This window comes from Platichthys flesus, chromosome 1, assembly GCF_949316205.1.
Source record: "Platichthys flesus chromosome 1, fPlaFle2.1, whole genome shotgun sequence".
Taxonomy (NCBI): Eukaryota; Metazoa; Chordata; class Actinopteri; order Pleuronectiformes; family Pleuronectidae; genus Platichthys; species Platichthys flesus.
In genome coordinates, this window is record NC_084945.1 from 2,599,021 (window position 1) to 2,617,236 (window position 18,216).

Genomic DNA, 18,216 nt, shown 5'->3' on the forward strand with positions numbered 1-18,216 from the left:
TAAACACTCATTTTCAGTCTGAGAGGAAAAACACCGTGAGCTCAACGGAATCAGGACAAACAAGTCCGTCAAGAAACAAAAATACCAAGACACAGACACACACACAAACCAGCTTAGGTGACTGTAATGTATGATTCTGAAAACACGTTATTAAACACTTGATGAACAGATGTGATGAAGATTAAACGTGAAACTGTGAGTTAACTCTGTTAATTAGTCCTTTGAAGACTCTTTGTTCCACAGCTGCTGTTCACATCTGTCTCTGGGATCCGATCACATGACGTCTGTCACCAGGTGTGAACTGACAAACTTAGAGTCATGTGATCAGCAGCCAGATGTTAACAGCAGGTGTGAGAGTGAGACAGTAAAACTTTCAGAAAGTTGTGTTCACACTCACCTGCTCACTTTTCTTCCTTCTGCTCATCCAGGTGAAAATGGAGTCTGACACTTACCTGTTCTCAGGCTCCTCCTCCCTGTTGAACCAGTTCACTCTTGAAAACAAACAGTTCTAAGTCCAGTTCAAACACACGAAAATGAACTGGTTCACTTTCATAGTTAGGTATTTTATTTGGATGTTTATTTAGATAATAATTGATGGTGTCTGATCATTGTCCTGACTGTGAGCGTCTCCTGTTGCTGATCCAGGATCTGCTGTCTGTTCAGCCGATGTTTGGCCGCCAGGGGGCAGAAGAACAACCTGACAGTAATAATAATAATAATAATAATAATGATAATAATAACCAGTGATAACATCATCTATATTGCACAGCATCCTGTTATCTAATAAACAGACAAAAACCTTTTTTAGTTTTTCAAAAGGAAATATCTATTGAAAATTCAAATGTACATTTATATAATCCAAATCCTCTTGACTTTAAAATATCCAGTGATTGATATGAACAAATGTTGAAAGAAGTTTGGTCTACAGAGAAACATGCATCTATAATTCTCCACCGGGCTCTCCCTGTATTTTCTGTCATCAATAATTGAACCAAATCAAAGTTTGGTTTGTTTCTTCTCCACTGGACCAAATGTTTCCACGAAATAAAAACAGTTTTGCTCTATTGAACTCCAATAAATAAATAAAGTGCTCCACTACTGCTGGATTCAGATCAGTTCATTCACCTGACTCCCTCTGATTATCTAAAAGATGTGTATAATCAGTACATTTACAATTTATTGTCTTAATAAGAGAGTGGAGAGTGTGCAGGCTGACAGGGAGGTGGCGCTACAGCAGTTTGAACAGTAACTTTGAACCATGGACTGTAAAATAAAGATGGACGACGTCTCAACTTCCTCCTGTTGATCAAAAATGAAGCCATAATATCTCTGATCCCAAATACTAACATGGGGCAACCAAGATTTATGCATTATACTGCAGCCAGCCAGCAAGGGGCACTCAAGATGAGCTGGCTTCACTTTTGAGGAGCAGCCATGTCGTCCATCTTTAACTACAGATGATGGTAAAATTATACGTAAACAGCTTCAAGTGCAGTTTTTACATTTATTTTTTGTGAAATTGCATCTTGCAGCGTTAAAACCATTCTCGGCTAAAATCGAAACTATTAATATAAATGACAAATAAAGTTGTCACATGTCAACTACTGCAGATGAAGCTTCAGTTCGACCTCCCTGCCAGCAGAGGCACCAGAACACAGTACTCTGTGAGTGTGTTCAGGACCACTGGCAGGAGCAGTCAGTGGGCTCCTGGATGCTGTAGCTGACCCAGGTTGCGTTGCCGCTGCAGTAGAGCTGCACCGAGCGCCGCTGCAGACCCGTCTCCCGGCAGCACTTGGAGAAGCGAGCGTACGTGTTGATGTTGTAGTTGTAGATGCTGGCGGACGGACACTTCCCGTCACATGACACGATGTTCACCTGCAGGACACAGAGCGTCAGTGCAGAAGGTCACACGGCTGGAAGTCGCCAAGAGGAGTGGACACATTTCTTTAAAAACAAAAGTGAGATTTTCAAGTCGATTAAATTGAAGCTTCTCGACATCCTTCAACTGGCCTGTGCTCAACATCCAGTCTGTATATTTCCTAAATTTGTTTTATTCTCTTTTAATTTCTGTTTAAATGCTTCTTTCTGATATTGTCTAATGTTGCTTTGACAATTCGTCATGATGCCTCCTATATCTTATGAAAAGTACTTTGAAATGCCTAATTGAAATATGATATACAAATAAACTGTGGGTAATTTTAGCTTTTAAATGAAATTGTGAAGTGTGTGAACTGGGAGAGTTCAAACACTTTCCTATTTCCAGTTGTGTAAATCCAATTAGTTGCTAATGTTAATTCGAGATTCATATTTAAAATCTGAAATTTGTCCACATGTAAACACAGAGTTCAATACAAGTGAAAAATTAGGTTTCCAATAACAATTAAATTGATTTGTTTTGATTTAAATGGACGGTTCCTTTAAGGAAATTCATATTTCACATACAATTAGCACCAATAACCAGATTGTCTTATTTCTTATTGAATGAACCAGGAATCACGTTGGACACAAACATACCGGCCTGTTACTGCGACAGTCGTTCTTCCTGATCGTCATCCTCACCGTCACCCGCTGACACGACTTTCCATCTTCTTTGCCTGTTCACACCAAAAATCAGTCCGAACGAAGTGAGCATGAAAAAAATCAAGAAAACACACGTGATCTGACAAATGTAGCGACACAGCAAACAGCGGGAAAGAGAAGAAGCGTGACAGAGAGGAGAGAAGAAGAAGAACGGTCAGAGCTGAGGCCGTCGATCAGGCACAAGCTGAGAAGCTGCTTTAATGGACGGAGGACGAGTTGGATGAAGGAGAAAGTTTGAAAAGTTAAAAATAAAAACAACTCAGGAGGAAACTTCTCAGAGAAAAGAAAAATGAAATGTTGAGCAGCCTCATGCTTTTATCTCCCACAGTGAACTTCTTCAAACCAGTTGAAACCAGAGGGTGTGAACGTGCTCCATCAACGTTTGAGACATTTTCACACCAACACACATCAACGCAGCGGCCATGTTGTTAAAGAGGAGGCTGTGAATCTGTCTGTCGGCTTCATCCTCAATCAGATTAAATGTGATGACTGACTGTCACAGTTTGGTTTGTTAGAAAGACCAAAATGTGGATTTTCAAACTTTTACATAGTTTAATTTGGCAGAAATATCACCAGTAATATTTCTGATGTAATATTTGTTACTTAGCTGTTCTATGTAAATGCAGAATGTATCATTGTGTATAATAACTCTTTATTCCCAGTTTCCTGGTTTCATCAGAAAACAGCACAAAATGTATATTTTTAATTTTGATATTTTCTATAATCTGAAGTGATCAGCCTCTCTCTTCAATATGGCGGCAGCAGAGACGTTTCTCACCATCAGGGGATGAGAGGTCTGTGTGAACGTATCTAAAGTATTTTTTGCATTTTGCAAAAAACACAACAGAGTACAAAGTAAGTGAGTCACATATATCAGGAATATGAGTCAAATAAGTAATTATATGTGTCATAATTCATATTTATTCTTATATTAAATCATATTCATTTGTGTTCATCAATGTTAATGGAAAATAGAAGGTACATTTTTTACATAGAGTTAAATGAAATGATTCAGTGTATAATAATATAACTATCATCTATTGTTAATATTTAAATAAATCAACAACTTGTAGAATTTTCTTATTTTTCTTCAATGTAAACATGAAGCAGCGTCCTGGACTTGTTAAAAAGAGGAAACTGAAGATGTAGGAATATATTAAAAAAGAGAATAAATTAGAACCCTAACCCTAACCTTAAACATTAGAATCCTTTTGGTTACATTATGGAAATTGGTTAGTTACATGTACAAGTTCCACGGCTCTAAATACTACATTACCCATCAGCCCCTGATGCTGCTTATCGCTCACAGAGTTCTCTGGTGGTGGAATGAAACTCAAACACTGAAAAAGTAACTTCAAATGATTAAATGTGTAAAACATGAGTATTTTAAATATGGTTAAGTTCCAATTTATTTACATGAAAGCGTTTACACGTGGAGCTGAAACAATGAACCAATAATCTATGATATAATTGTAATTAACAATATAACACTTAAAATTGTGCCGGACGAAAAGGTTTTACACACATTAAATATTATTTATAAGAACGTCGATACTGCAGCTCCACTCCAGTGACACCAGATGGCAGCGTTCGTACCTGAGATATTTTGGCTTCACTTTCGTACAGCAGGAGGAAGTGGAAACATGTCATCCATCTTTATTTAACAATCATGAGCCGTCCCACTAACTGAACTCTGTCTGTTGTCCAGCCCCTGATGACCCCCCCATAAACTAATGGAGAAGAATTATAATTTTATTTTTATTTTTTGTTGTATTACATCTATCTTCAAATTACCACGAGTAGTAAAAGTAAAAAGTATAAGTAGCGTCAGAAGCAGCTCGGACGGAGGTTTTGAACTGAAAAGATGAGTTGGGTTGACTGATCATTTTAATAAGATGACTTTACTCCTGCACGTATGTACATGTTAACTGTTGCCCCATTTAAAAAAAAATATGAAATTGTCAATAACGTGTGAATACTTGAGACTAATCAAACGATTTGATGAGTTTAATTTATAAACAAATGACTCATTGTTTTTGATGTCCTGCGAAATGTAAAATGCTGAATAAATTTTAATCTGTGTTTTTCTAAGAACGTCACACCTCATGTCTGGTTTTTCTTTTCTCCTCCAGAGGAATTTCTCCATATGCTGCATATCCAGTGAGCCTGATTTAAGTGTTTTAGTTCTAGTTTAGTTTAATTCATATATATTTGTCTTCTTCTTCATTCAATTTCATTTCTATATTTCGTATTTTTACACCAAATATCTCCGAAGCTCTCAGTTCTCTAGAAGATTCTCCCATTGAAACAGCTTTCTTGCCTTAAAATTAAAATGATTTCTCATTTCCTCTCACCTCATTCTTCCTCTCTGAATAAATCAGAAACATGTTTTCTTGCATTTAACTGCAAATTAACTAACCCTACGATATAATATGAGCGTGCCTGAATCCTTTAGAATCCTCGGCTAGTGCGGCTAGTTTTAAATGTCACATTAAATTTACTTTCACCTTGCTGATGTTTGGTATCTTTTTATTTCAGTTACTACATTATGAAAATATTAGACCCAGAAAACACACAAGACAAATAAGGTAAAGACTCCACAGGTTTTAAATGACTTCAATACAGATTTAGAAAAGTGTTGATCTGCAGTTATGTCGTCGTGAACAGAAATAATCTGCTGAGTGTTTGTGTTCAGGTTATGTGAGTGAATAAAAGAGTGGAGGAGGTGGAGGAGCGTGAATGTGTCTGCAGACACTGAGTCAAAGGACAGAGCAGCAGCAGATCCACTGATGATGCTGTGTCACATCCACAGGAACACACAGGGAAGATGGTGGACTGGACACAGTGTGACAGCTGATCTCAGAGCATCTCACCTCCTCTGATTCCTCTGGAGCTCCGTCTCCACTCTGCCTCCCAGCAACAAGACCCAGTCAGAGCCGCTCTACACACAAGCTGCTGCTGCTTCAGCCTCTGGATCCTCAGGGAGAGTGTGGCCTAGGGGATAGAGCGGGTGCGCTGCAACAAGAAGGTTGCCGGTTTGAATCCCACTCTATCCCATCTGCATGCCTAAGTGTCCTTGGCAAGATACTGAACCCCTAAATGGCCCCTCATAAATGCTGAGTGTTCTAAAAATGTAAGTCGCTTTGGATAAAAGCGTCAGCTAAATGACATGTAATGTAATGTAATGTAAAGGACACAGCTCAGCCTCCGTCCACACACACTGTCCTCTTCACACTCACCTCCACCAGTCCTTCCACCTGTTGAGAGAAGAAGACATCAGTGTCACAGAGACTCACTTCATCAGCTGTGCCTCATATTTCTCAACGAGGATCAAACTGTTCTATAATAAAAATCAGAGGAGAACAAACACATGATCCAGAATAAAAGAAACTCAGTTACAGCTGCTAAATGCAGGAAAAACAGCTGGTAACACATCTGTGATTGTGTCAACGTGTAAGTTACAGCGCCCCCTGGTGGCATCTGGTAAAATTATATTATATGACCAAGATAAAATAACGTGAGTGAACGAGATAAATAACTCGAGGCCACGAGATCTAAATCTCTTGTTTACCTACAAGATGAGTGGAAGAGAAGAAGATTCTAGATGAGAAACGTTTGAATCCCAGGATGCGTCCTTGATAATGAGCTTTGGTTTGACACACACTGTCTCACTGACTCTGAGGACACACACTGTGGTGGAAACCTCTGACACTTCTCAACAAAAACACATGGACCTGTCTTCAGGAAGCTGACTGAGGTCATATGGTGTTTTGGTGACAGGTTGAGTCTGGAGACATTGAGATGTTCTGGGTGAGTTAGAGATCAACTGAACCAACCAGACGTTGATTTAAACTTCCCTTATCCGTCCCTTTAAGGAGAGTGTGCACCACACAACAGTGTAGAGTCACTGTGGTCAGTGGGCGGAGCTTCTATACAGGTTGATCTCCAACTTAACCTGGAGCAGGTTAGCCGTTCATCAGAAGTTACCATGGTGATTTACCTCGTTAAGAAGTGGACGAGCTTCATAGAACTGAAAAAACTAAACCTGAAGTTAACCTGATAACCACAAATCCTGCTTGGTAGCACAGACCCTGGATCTGTGATACAGACTGTGTTTAGTAACATACTGATGAAAGCAGCGTGGACTGACTCCAACCATCTACTGACCTCAGAGTCTCCAGTCGACAGGTTGAACTCTGCTGTAGATCAAGCAGCTCCTTCACTCCTGAGTCCTGCAGGTCATTGAAGCTCAGATCCAGTTCTCTCAGATGAGAGGGGTTTGACCTCAGAGCTGAAGCCAGAGAAGAACAGCTGATCTCTGTCAGTCTGCAGTCCTCCAATCTGAATAAAGAAATATGAATATTAGAATGTGTCCTCCTGTTGTTGTGGATCGTCATCATGTGAACACAGACTCTCAACATGCTGCTGACCTCAGTCCAGTCTGTGACCTGAAGATAAATATCAGATCAGACATGTTGGACCATTGTTTCATTCATCAGCTTCTTCTCTGTGTGTTGGTCACTGAGCAGGTTTGTGTAATTAAACACTGTTTAAAGTAGGGATGGCTCCTGATGTCACTTCCTGTTTGTTTCTATACTTATCAACTGTCCAACGTGTTTCAATAAGAATGTGTCTTATTTTGAAAACCTGAGGAGGACGAGTGCTCGGCCTCAGTCCACATGTTATTTACTGACACTTTCTTAGTGATCAGGAGCAGGTGAGTGCAGGTGAATGGAGTTGATGAGGTGGACGTGACTGACAGGCTGGGTGAGTGACAGATGACTCAGGGACAGTGAGCAGAGCAGAACTGAGACAATTTAAATAAATAATGACAGAATAACAAAGAAAGTCTGAAAAGTGAAGAAGGATTTAAGGACCTCAGAGTCTCCAGTCGACAGTTTGGATTCTCCAGTCCAGAACACAGCAGCTTCACTCCTGAATCCTTCAGGTAGTTTCTACTCAGATCCAGTTGTCTAAGATGTGAGGGGTCTGACTTCAGAGCTGAGGCCACGACTTCACAGTGAGTCTCTGAGAGTCGACAACCACCGAGTCTGTAATTAAAGAAAATATCTGATAGAATAAAATCAGAAAACAACATTCATACAAAACGTGATCATGAGACCTTCACCCTGGTAATTCCCCTTTATGTCTCATGAACATGTTAAAAACTCCTCGAGAGAATCCTTTCAGATTTGGTCTAAGCGTTCATTCAGACTGACAGAGGAACTCATTAGATTCAGGTGGTCAAAGGTCAAAGGTCAAGGTCACACAACATGTTTCTAGCCTCTTGAAGATGATGTGTCAACTCTGTCTTTAGGGGATACTGGAGTAAGAGATCTGAAACATTAATCCGAGTAAATAAAGAAACATGAGTCAAGGAAGGCGCACATGGAAAATACAAGGAAGCTATAGCCATGTTAGGAACAGTTTACTTTGATGTGCAGCTGGATGAAGGCCACAGGGTCAGGTGAGAAAACACAATGAAGAGGTGGATAAGTTATTTGTGTCAAATTCTGAGTGTGTTTTCTTTGTGTATAGTTTACCTCATAAGATATCCAGCAGTGTATGGCACCGCCTTCTAGTTTGTCTTAAAAGTGTTTGTTAATAGTACTGTATATGTTACAGGAATGTGTACTTAGTAAACACTATTAACCAGACCGAGTCTGTAGTTTAATGATGTATCCTCTATTTACTATCTGAGCATGAGGGCAACAACTAATAATAATTTACATGATTTATTGATCGGCTGATTATTATAATTTCTGTATGTTTTAATTTGATTCAGTTTTCTAAGTTTAGTTTTTAAATTAGTTAGTGCAGTATGCAATTTAATTTTAAGCTACATTATTGGAATTAAATAAATACCAACTATTTCACAAAGACCTGGTTTCCTGCAGTTTGTGTTGAATCGTAGTTTGACAGCACAACGGCTATTTTTCACGATCTGCCACTGGTGAGACAGGTGACCACAGTCCTTCAGCCAATCAATCGATTTATTCAACCAGTTTCATTAAGCTCTGAGAAATGAAATTAATATAATTGATTATTGTTTATATACTTGAAAAGCTTTCATCAAAGCTTTTCAAGGGCCCCCCTCCCGTTTGGGGCCCTTGGAAGTCTGTTCCATTCCCCCCCCCACAATGACGCAACTGTATATGTACACACCCACCCAACCACCCACAGACACAGACACAGACACAGACACACACACACACCTACCCACCCACCCACGGACACACACACACAAACACACACACACACACACACACACAGGTAATTCACTTGGATTGAGTGATTGTCTCCTCACGCTGAGCTAGCTGTTCGCTTGGATAAAAACTTCCTACATGTGTATATATACATATTATATAAATTATTATATATAAATGTATGTAAATATATATAGTTGTCCTTGAGCTTAAGGAACCCCCAAACTCCTGAACAGTGATCACATTGGATTTCACTCCCCACATCTGATCAGTTGTTCTCATATGGACATGAGAACAATGAGGATATATGTATTAATACCAAATGTATATGGTACACAAATGAGTTTGTGGAGGAAGCTGGAGAACCCAGAGAAAACCCTGCAGACACCACGAGAACCTCCTCCTCACAGAAAGGCTGCACTAACAGTGTTGACCACTGCAACACCATGCTGCCCAAACAATGAGAATCATTTAACACTGAGTGTATTTGAAGAACGACTCATCTCCACTGATTGAACATGTTATTGATCATGTCTGGACTCACCGAGCCTTCCTGCAGTTCCTCACAGCTGGGATCAGTCTCCATCGACCCTGGTCTGATGTGTTGAACTTCTCCATGTCCAACTCATCCAGAACTTCGTCTGACATCTGCAGCATGTAGGCCAGAGCTGAGCAGTGGATCTCAGAGAGTTCCTCCTGCGATCTGTTCTCTGACGTCAGGAACTGTTGCATCTGCTGATGAACTGAGTGGTCGTTCATCTCAGTCAGACAGTGGAAGATGTTGATGCTTCTGTCAGGAGATATGTCATCACTCTTCATCTCCTTCAGGTTGTTGATGACTCTCTGGATGATCTTTGGATTGTTCCCTGTCCGACCCAGCAGGTCTCCTAAGACTCTCTGGTTGGACTCCAGACTGAGGCCGTGAAGGAAGCGAACAAACAGGTCCAGATGACCATTTGTACTGGTGAGGGATTTCTTCATGGTTCTCTTCAGGAGGTCATCCAGGGAGAAGGTACTGTCTGTGTTCCCATATGTTCCCAAGAAGTTGTTGAGTTCTTCTGTGTTCCCCTTGGTGTAACAGTGGAACATGTAGACTGCAGCCAGAAACTCCTGAACGCTCAGATGAACAAAGCAGTAGACTGATTTCTGGAAGATCACACACTCTCTTCTGAAGATCTCAGTACAAACTCCTGAGTACACCGAGGCCTCTGTGACATTAAGTCCACACTGCTCCAGGTCTTCTTGGTAGAACATGATATTTCCTTCCTCCAGATGTTTAAGTGCCAGCCTCCCCAGCTTCAGGAGAACGTCCCTGTCAGCCTTCTTCTCACCGTACTTGTTGTTCTTCCTCTTTGTCTGAACCAGCAGGAAGTGTGAGTACAGGTCAGTCAGGGTCTTGGGCAGCTCTCCTCTCTGGTCTGTGGTCAACATGTGCTCCAGAACTGTAGCACTGATCCAGCAGATGACTGGGATTTGACACATGATGTGGAGGCTCCTGGACGTCTTGATGTGTGAGATGATTCTGCTGCACAGCTCCTCATTACTGAATCTCCTCCTGAAGTACTCCTCCTTCTGGGCCTCAGTGAAGCCTCGTACTTCTGTGACCCTGTCAACACATGTAGGAGGGATCTGATTTGACGCCGCAGGTCTGGAGGTTATCCAGACGAGAGCCGAGGGAAGCAGATTCCCACTGGATCCTTCGGGACGTCCTGACACGAAGCACAGCAGGACGACTGCTCCTCCTCAGAAACATGACTCCTCTTCTTCTCCCTGTGAAGACATTTCCTGATAACTCACATGTCACAGTCACAGGTTGTCATCACTTCTGTCAAGGAGGTTTTGTTTTAACCCAGTATGTTTGTGTGCTGGTTGGTTTGTTAGTGGGATTCTGAGAGATTAGTCACCAACTTCAATGAAGCTGTGTCCTAATGCAGGGGCCACACTAGAGGAAACTAAATCCTCTTTAGAGCAGGTCACAGTAGAAACAGTCTCTTACTCTGTGTGTGAGGGTCCAGGTTCATTACTGAACTCTGGAGGATGTCCCATGGACCAGTCACTCTTCAGAGACAGACAGCTGGACCCTGGAGACTCTGCTCTCAGTCTGTGGTCCTGACCTCTGCAAACACAAACATGTTTTTATTCAGAACACATCATTCACTGGTTCATCCTCTGAGGATTCAGTTTGGAGGTTCACATGTTTGTAGCAGGTCTCTTACTTTGTCTGTGAGGGTCCAGGTTCATTACTGAACTCTGGAGGATGTCTCATGGACTGGTCACTCTTCAGAGACAGACAGCTGGACCCTGGAGACTCTGCTCTGTCCTCCACTCATCTTCAGTCTGAGAGGAAAAACACTGTGAGCTCAAACACACACAATGAAGCCAGGTACATAAACTCAGTGTTTCTTCAAATATAACAGAGTCAACCCTCCTACACGATGAATAATATTAATGTTGCTGAACACTCACCAGCCTCAGACTTCACGTCTCCTGCCCCTGCTCCTTGAAGTTCGAACAAAGTCTGAACACTTTCACTTCCACTGGCTGCTCCTCTTTGCATTTACTGGAAATCACATGACTGTGTGTGTGTGTGTGTGTGTGTGTGTGTGTATGTGTACGTGTGACGTCACGTGTTGCGTCGCAGGTTAAAACATGTCTCATAAACTGTAGAGAATCAAACCAGCGATGGCTCCTCCTCCCTCCTGCTCCTCATGGTGTTCACTCCTCCGCCTCCTTTAGCAGTAGAGCTTCATGTAATACATTTTGGTAGCGATGGATAATTATGATATTTTTCAAAAAGCGAGGACGCTACAATATGTATACAAATAAAAACAAACCTTCATGAGTATCTCGACATTTGGAGAATACGGCTTGCTGTTTCTGCAGCAACAGACCAACTGACGGATTCCACCGAAAATTAAAAAAAAAAAAAATTAAAAAATTAAATTAAAAATAAAATAACAAAATGTATTCTCCCCTCATCACCCGCGGGTCGGATTTGACGTACAGTCGGACCGGGACCTAGGATAAAAGAAGAAGGTGTAGTGTCCTGATATGAAACAGTTCTACATTCTGACGCCTTTGGGAATAAATGGATATTTTAAATTAAATCCCATTTCACTATAAGAAATTGTAATGCCAATTAAAACAAAAGAATGGTTGATTGATGTGGTGATGAAAGAAAGAATTAGCCTAAAATTTCACTCAAAAACTCAATACATCTCCAAAGTTACGACGCGCGGCAGGAGCACTCGAACGCCCCATGTCAGGAAACTGGCACGTTCACGTGCGGTGGGACTTTTAACGATTTAAACGTCCGGGCTAGCTCCGGTCGTTCTTTCCGGTGTCACCGGCGGGTCTCGCGCTCACGTGCACATCCACCGGTGAACGACGCTTCTACCACACACGTCCCCGCCTCCACCGCCGGGTTTATCTCACTGCTTCAGTCCGAAGCAGTGAGCATCCGTCCTCCTCCCGGCTCCGCCTCCTCCGCCTCAAAGTCCACGGGCTGCAGGGGAGAGTTCAGCGGCAGGAGACTCCCTCTGAACCCGCTGTTACCTCACAGTCTCCCGGGGAACGTGACCGAGCAGCTGCAGCTCCTCCGGACGGCGACATGAGCGGAAAAGGTGAAGTTTCCCCGGCCGGGGCCGAGGAGGAGAGGCGGAGGAGGAGCAGGATCATCAACGTGGTGTATCTCATCACCGCGGTGGACACGACCCTGATGTTCCTGCAGTTTTCTGTCACTCCTGTGAGTTTTGAAAAATGATCATAATCATAATATCCCGGTGTTATGTCAGCGCATAAAGCTGAGATTTCCGAGGTGGCCGTGAACGTGAGGCGGTAGAAGCTGCAGGAGAACTTAAGAAACTGGGATGCGTTCAATGTCTGTTGTTGTTGTTGTGGTTGTTATAGTTGTTGTTTACATGTAATACAGATGCAATAATGATGGATTCAGACACTTTAACACCACATTTACTCATAATACTCTATCACTTATACACCACAGTATTTACATTACAGGGAAACAGGTTTAAAATACTCTTAAAGTCATGAGAGTGAACAGTGAATTTACTAAAGTGCACACTGGAGGTATTTGTACTTCTCAGAAGTTTGTTTTTATGCCACTTTACACTTCTACTATTTTTGTTTACTCCACTACAGTTATTTTACATTATGTATTCTTATATTCCTGCCGTCAAGCAGCGTGATCTTCAGTCTGCTTTTAATTGGAGGTTTGTGTTTTTTCTGCCCCTGTGTGTGTGTTAGTTTGTGTGTTTGTAAGCAAGATGACGCAGATCTGTGACTTGTTCACACTCATTACATTTCAAGATATAGTATTTTGGTGAACTGATCTTCTGGAGTGTGTGTAGTTGGACGTGGTTTAATAAGGAGACTGGTGTAGATCAACTGCTGTGATTAAGATTGTGTGTATTTTAACATCTGCACTTTCTTGATGTCTCTTTTAGTATTTGGCAAAGAAACTGGGCTTTGACACTTTGTGGTTCGGTTATTTACAAACCACGGTGGGAGTCATTCAGCTGTTGGGGGGTCCAGTGTTTGGAAGGTAAGTGCAAAGCACAGTGACGACAACACAAACAAAATGCATGGAGCCTTTTCCTGATGTGTTTCCCGGGGTCATCTTCAGCGTTGTGTGTCTGTGCGGCTGTAACCTTTGTGTGTCCGGCAGGTTTGCAGATCTCCACGGAGCGCGAGCAGCTTTGTCTCTGGCCTTTGCTGCAACTGTGATTTTCTTTCTGCTTCTGGCCATAGCTAGCAATCCTCTGATGCTGTTCCTCCACAAAATCCCCACGGTCTTCATGCATGTCCTGCCTGGTGAGCCCCCCCCCCACCCAGCTACGGTCCTCCTCTCTCAGTCACTTTTCAAAATACTCTTTCAAACAGCTCTTCCGGGCCCCGGGCCAGTTTTATCTGGGGCCAGTGTTTGCTGTAGGTGTGACGCCCTCAGGGAGCCTGTTGGGAAGGCTGTTTTTTAAAAGGTAAACTGAGAGTAAATGTTCCTAAAGCAAACTTTGCACGAAGCTCCTCAACCGTCAGGGTGACGCACGATGTTGCCTCACAGTCAGGTGGATTGGAGACTCGTAGTGAGAGTGCACAGGTTGTGTGTTGGCCCTGCGTGTACACTTTACTACCACTACTGCCTTTGCTTCTAAACAGCATGTGGGCCGATGACACAGAAACCTGAGCGCTCTCCAGGAGTCGTCAGAACGCATCGTCTCATCATCAGGGTTCATACGGTTATGGAAAACCTGGAAAAGTCATGGAAATTTCAAATGTGTTTTTCCAGGCCTGGAAAAGTCAAGGAAAAATATAAAATCCCAAAAGTTTTGGAAAAGTCATGAAAATTTGCTATATTCATCTTTTCATGTTGCTCAGTTACGCTGTGTTTTTAAAAATTCATATACTTTTAAAGATATACGCTCAAAATATAAGCAGTCATATTTGGGTTTGTGTAATTTTAACGAATACTGTATGCCTTGGAATTCTCATTGTTAGTTTAAATACTCAATCTTGTCACTTTTTCGCGTATATACCGAGATTTCACAAAATCTTCAGTCATGGAAAAAAGTTTAAAGTTATTAAAGTCATGGAAATCCATTGGTCAAAATGTGTATGAACCCTGCATCATAATCTGACTCGAGTTCATCTCGGTTCTGTTCCTCTCCTCCCTCCTGGTCTGCAGCTTCTCAGATGGTCATCACAGATCTGTCCCAGCCGGAGAAGAGGGCGGACGGTTTATCCAAACTGGGTCTGAGTTTCGGCATCGGCATGATCGCCGGCTCCACGTTGGGCGGGCAACTCAACACGCGCTATGGGTGAGTGACGCTGGGCAGACACTTTCCAGAGCGTGTCCATAAGAAGCTCTGGATGAGAACAACCTCTGGAATCTTATTTCCTAGTAGAGCTTCTCACAGTGGAACACTCCTTCCCTCGTGGAGCTGTTTCCTAACGTGTCCACCTTCAACCAGACACAGACGTTGAGATGATTTCCCCACGACTCCTCCTCCTGACTCTGCTGCGACTCTGTTTTTCCCAGGGAGACGTTCACTGCGTGTTTTGGTGCCGTGGGAAGTTTCTTCACTCTGCTGCTGGTTTTAAAGTTTATCCCCAAAACAACCAAAGATCAAGACTCAAGCACCAGCGCAGAAGGTGAGACACGTCTCCTCCTGCTCTTCTCTTCATCCCATGTATAAACTGCTGCTGGCTCACAGGCCGGTGTGTGGATCGTTGAGTTTCACTGTTATGGTTCAACTGAAACCACATTTAGTCATTATGAATATGAATAATACTTTTCTCTTTTGATTTCTGACTTGATCCCAAGAACATATTAATTTAGATGCAGGGTGCTTCACACTCTCTGCCTTTTACTAATTGGTTTATTAGCCTATTAATCATTGATGTAAATATCTACAGATTAATGAGACTTATATTATCGTGAACTAGTAGCAGATAAAAACTGTGTTATTGTTGTAAGTTTTTAAGGGTTTGGGGAAAGATTTAAAGAAACAGGTTTTTCTTGTCCTCTTGCGTAAAAGTGAAAGTAAAAGTATATAAATATATACTTTTACTTTCACTTTTACGCAAGAGGACAGAAAACCTAGAATCTAGTGACATCTAGTGGTGAAGTGTCGTGTTGCAGCTGAACACCCCTCACATCACTTCGATATTCTACATGTTTTGTGTAGTAAAAAACAAAAGGTGTTGAGGAGGATTTTGCAGTTTGAGATATTTGTTGTGTCATCACACACTTCACTTGTTGTGGTCCTTTGTCTGGTGGAGACCTCATCACCTGGCGGTTGTTGGTTTATGTGTTTTACATCAGTTGTCTTGTTTCTCTTTGCAGGTGACGACAAAAGCAAGTCGTTGTTAAATCTGGGAGAAATCACGAGACTGATGAAGTTCCCAGGAGTCGCTCAGACGTTTGCCGTGAAGATAGTCGCAGGTTTACCCTCAGGTGCGAGTCACTGGTTTGAACGTTGTTAAAGAAGATCTCCGTCTCAACGTCTCACATTTCATCCCAGTTTGAATTTCTCTCCACAGGGATTTTCCAGGTCATGTTCTCGGTCATTGCGTTGGACTTCTTCAAGCTGCTGCCGGAGCAGAACGGCTACATGATGGCGTACTTCGGCATCGTGACAATGGTTGGTGTGCAGACTCAAACTGAAATCTGAGACTTTGTGTGATTGGTGCTGATGAGCGGCGGCGATGCTTGTTCCAGGTTATCCAGGGCGCGGTGCTCGGCCCTCTCACCATGAGGTACTCCGAGCGGTCGCTGTTGCTCCTGTCCATCGGGGTCTCTGCTCTGGTCGGGCTGGCTCAGGTGAACACAGACACACACCGGGCCATGATCCAGGAGAGGAAGGAAAATGTTCCCTGTTCATCTTTGACTGTAATAATCCAGACACTTCTGTCCGTCTCCAGATTTACATCGTGACCGTGTTCCAGTTCTGCATCAACGTCCTCCCCATGATGTTCTCTCTCAGTGTCTTTAACGTCATCACGAGCACCATGCTCACCAAGAGCGTCCCGTCCTCCGACACAGGTGACGTCCTCCCGCAGCGCACACAACCAACACACACAAACTACATCTGATTAAACATGACAACTTCAAATCACTGACGGGTGTGAAAACAGCTCGTTTAAAGCAACAGGACAAACAGCGCCCCCTGCAGCCCAGTACCCAGGAACCCCGGCTTCTTGAGCTGCTGCTGTAAACAAATCCACCAAACTGCTCAGAATTCTTCATATTTGATATTCTTTCATATTTCTCAACCATCAAACTCGTTTTAATCCAGCTTGTGTTGAAAGATAGATACAACAGTTGCATAGTGTTGTTGTAAGTTAAACCCACATAAATATATACAATACAAAAGAACCTCATGATCGAGACTCAGCTCGGTCATCATGATGAGAACTGAACAAGTATTACAGATGTATTTATGCCCACCCCCCCGACCTGCTCCTCTTCACAGGCACGATGCTCGGGCTGTGTGCGTCGGTTCAGAACCTGCTGCGCACGGTGGGCCCGACCGCCGGCGGCTTCCTGTACGTGAACTACGGGATCTCCGCGATGGGCCTCATCCAGTTTGTGGTGAATTCTGGGGTTTTAGTTTTTCTGATGCATCGTGGGATCCAGAAGAAAACGGAGCTAAAGGACTGAAACACATAAAAGAGCTCTTCTTCCAGATTCTCCAAAGAGAAAGGATGGAATCAGTGTTTGACTTTAGGATCAGTAGTTTTTGTACCTTTACTCTCACACACTCTGCTGCAGTTGTTCCATGATGAGATTCACATGTTTCATCTTGAACGTGTGATTGATGCTCAGGACCGAACCACTAGATGGCAGCAAACCCCTCATTTGACCTGAAGGTGGTTTACCTCATGTTCACAGAGACCTTTTTTAAATCAGTCTGCTGATTTTATTATACGTCAGAAAATATAATTATATAATCGCGACATTTGTAATGAACTTTATTTTCTCTTGTCGTTGTTTCTTAATAAACATTTAATTCAAAGTTCTCCTCATTCATTCAAGATCCTGTTGGATTCGCTTCTTCAGAGGCGTAAATCATCAAAATATAAAGACAAGGACATTTAATAAAAAGATTTCTGTACTGATGGGGAACTTTATTTGTATTCAAAACTAGAGGGAAGTTACTGAGACTTGCAAAGTGACTTCAAACACGTCAGTAAACTTGAGTATTTACATTTTCTATATAATTCTGCTCCGTCACATGTTGAGGAGAAGTGAAGCAGGTTTAGCTGCTCCTACATTTATCTGAAGACTGGATTCAGCTTCCAGATACTTTTCAGTTTTACCAACTTAAAAATTATAACACACATTGAAATCGTTTTCTTTGTAAGCAAAACATTTGACAGACATGTTTTTAGATGTGAAGTGTTTTCAGGAGATTTAATTTAAAGGTGATTTCATGAAATCACTCAAAGGGAGAATACGTTTAATATTTCCTCACGTTTATCTCGTGACCTTTGGAGGGATCCTGACCACCATGCTGGAAACCACTGGACTGTACTATGTGTAGTTATGGAAGATAAATGACAGACCCCCAATAGTGAAGCCAAAGGCCTCTATCGCCCCCTGGGAGCTGGCTGCAGTATTGATCATAAAACATCTTCAATGTCACAGTACATGTTTAATACGTTTTTTTAAAAGATATGTAATTAGGTTGATTGTTCGAGTACTTTCTCTTTTGAAACAGAACATTTTGTACTTTTACTGAATGAAATTAGAAATGCACGACTTAAAATTAAGTACTTTTTTGATTGTTTTGTTTGAAGTAATACTCGCTGAAAGAATCCAAATCCACGTGGAGCCACATGTCCATACACACACTCCACAAACCCAATATGTTGGAAAAAAGAATTAAATCACAATGTGCACACAACAGTTGAG

At 42.1% G+C, this 18,216-nt stretch overlaps 3 protein-coding genes across 3 annotated transcripts; 1 reads left to right on the forward strand and 2 right to left on the reverse strand.

Annotated features, from left to right (window-relative positions):
- Nucleotides 1–877: 877 nt before the first annotated feature.
- Nucleotides 878–3,860, reverse strand: LOC133957331 (otogelin-like). Its single transcript, XM_062392867.1, has 3 exons — nucleotides 3,857–3,860; nucleotides 2,515–2,594; nucleotides 878–1,875 (listed from the first exon to the last, which is right to left on the reverse strand). Exons 1-3 carry the CDS (start codon nucleotides 3,858–3,860, stop codon nucleotides 1,675–1,677), a joined length of 285 nt encoding a protein of 94 aa, XP_062248851.1. The 3' UTR covers nucleotides 878–1,674.
- Nucleotides 3,861–5,169: 1,309 nt separating this feature from the next.
- Nucleotides 5,170–12,398, reverse strand: LOC133957341 (protein NLRC3-like). Its single transcript, XM_062392878.1, has 7 exons — nucleotides 12,342–12,398; nucleotides 11,791–11,804; nucleotides 9,331–10,521; nucleotides 7,458–7,631; nucleotides 6,748–6,921; nucleotides 5,820–5,837; nucleotides 5,170–5,595 (listed from the first exon to the last, which is right to left on the reverse strand). The coding sequence occupies exons 1-7, from the start codon at nucleotides 12,396–12,398 to the stop codon at nucleotides 5,559–5,561; spliced, it is 1,665 nt and encodes a 554-aa protein (XP_062248862.1). The 3' UTR covers nucleotides 5,170–5,558.
- slc22a18 (solute carrier family 22 member 18) lies at nucleotides 12,110–17,317 on the forward strand. Its single transcript, XM_062392297.1, has 10 exons — nucleotides 12,110–12,531; nucleotides 13,250–13,347; nucleotides 13,471–13,616; nucleotides 14,485–14,617; nucleotides 14,839–14,951; nucleotides 15,646–15,756; nucleotides 15,843–15,943; nucleotides 16,021–16,122; nucleotides 16,224–16,344; nucleotides 16,775–17,317. Exons 1-10 carry the CDS (start codon nucleotides 12,397–12,399, stop codon nucleotides 16,960–16,962), a joined length of 1,248 nt encoding a protein of 415 aa, XP_062248281.1. The 5' UTR covers nucleotides 12,110–12,396; the 3' UTR covers nucleotides 16,963–17,317.
- The last annotated feature ends 899 nt before the right edge of the window (nucleotides 17,318–18,216 follow it).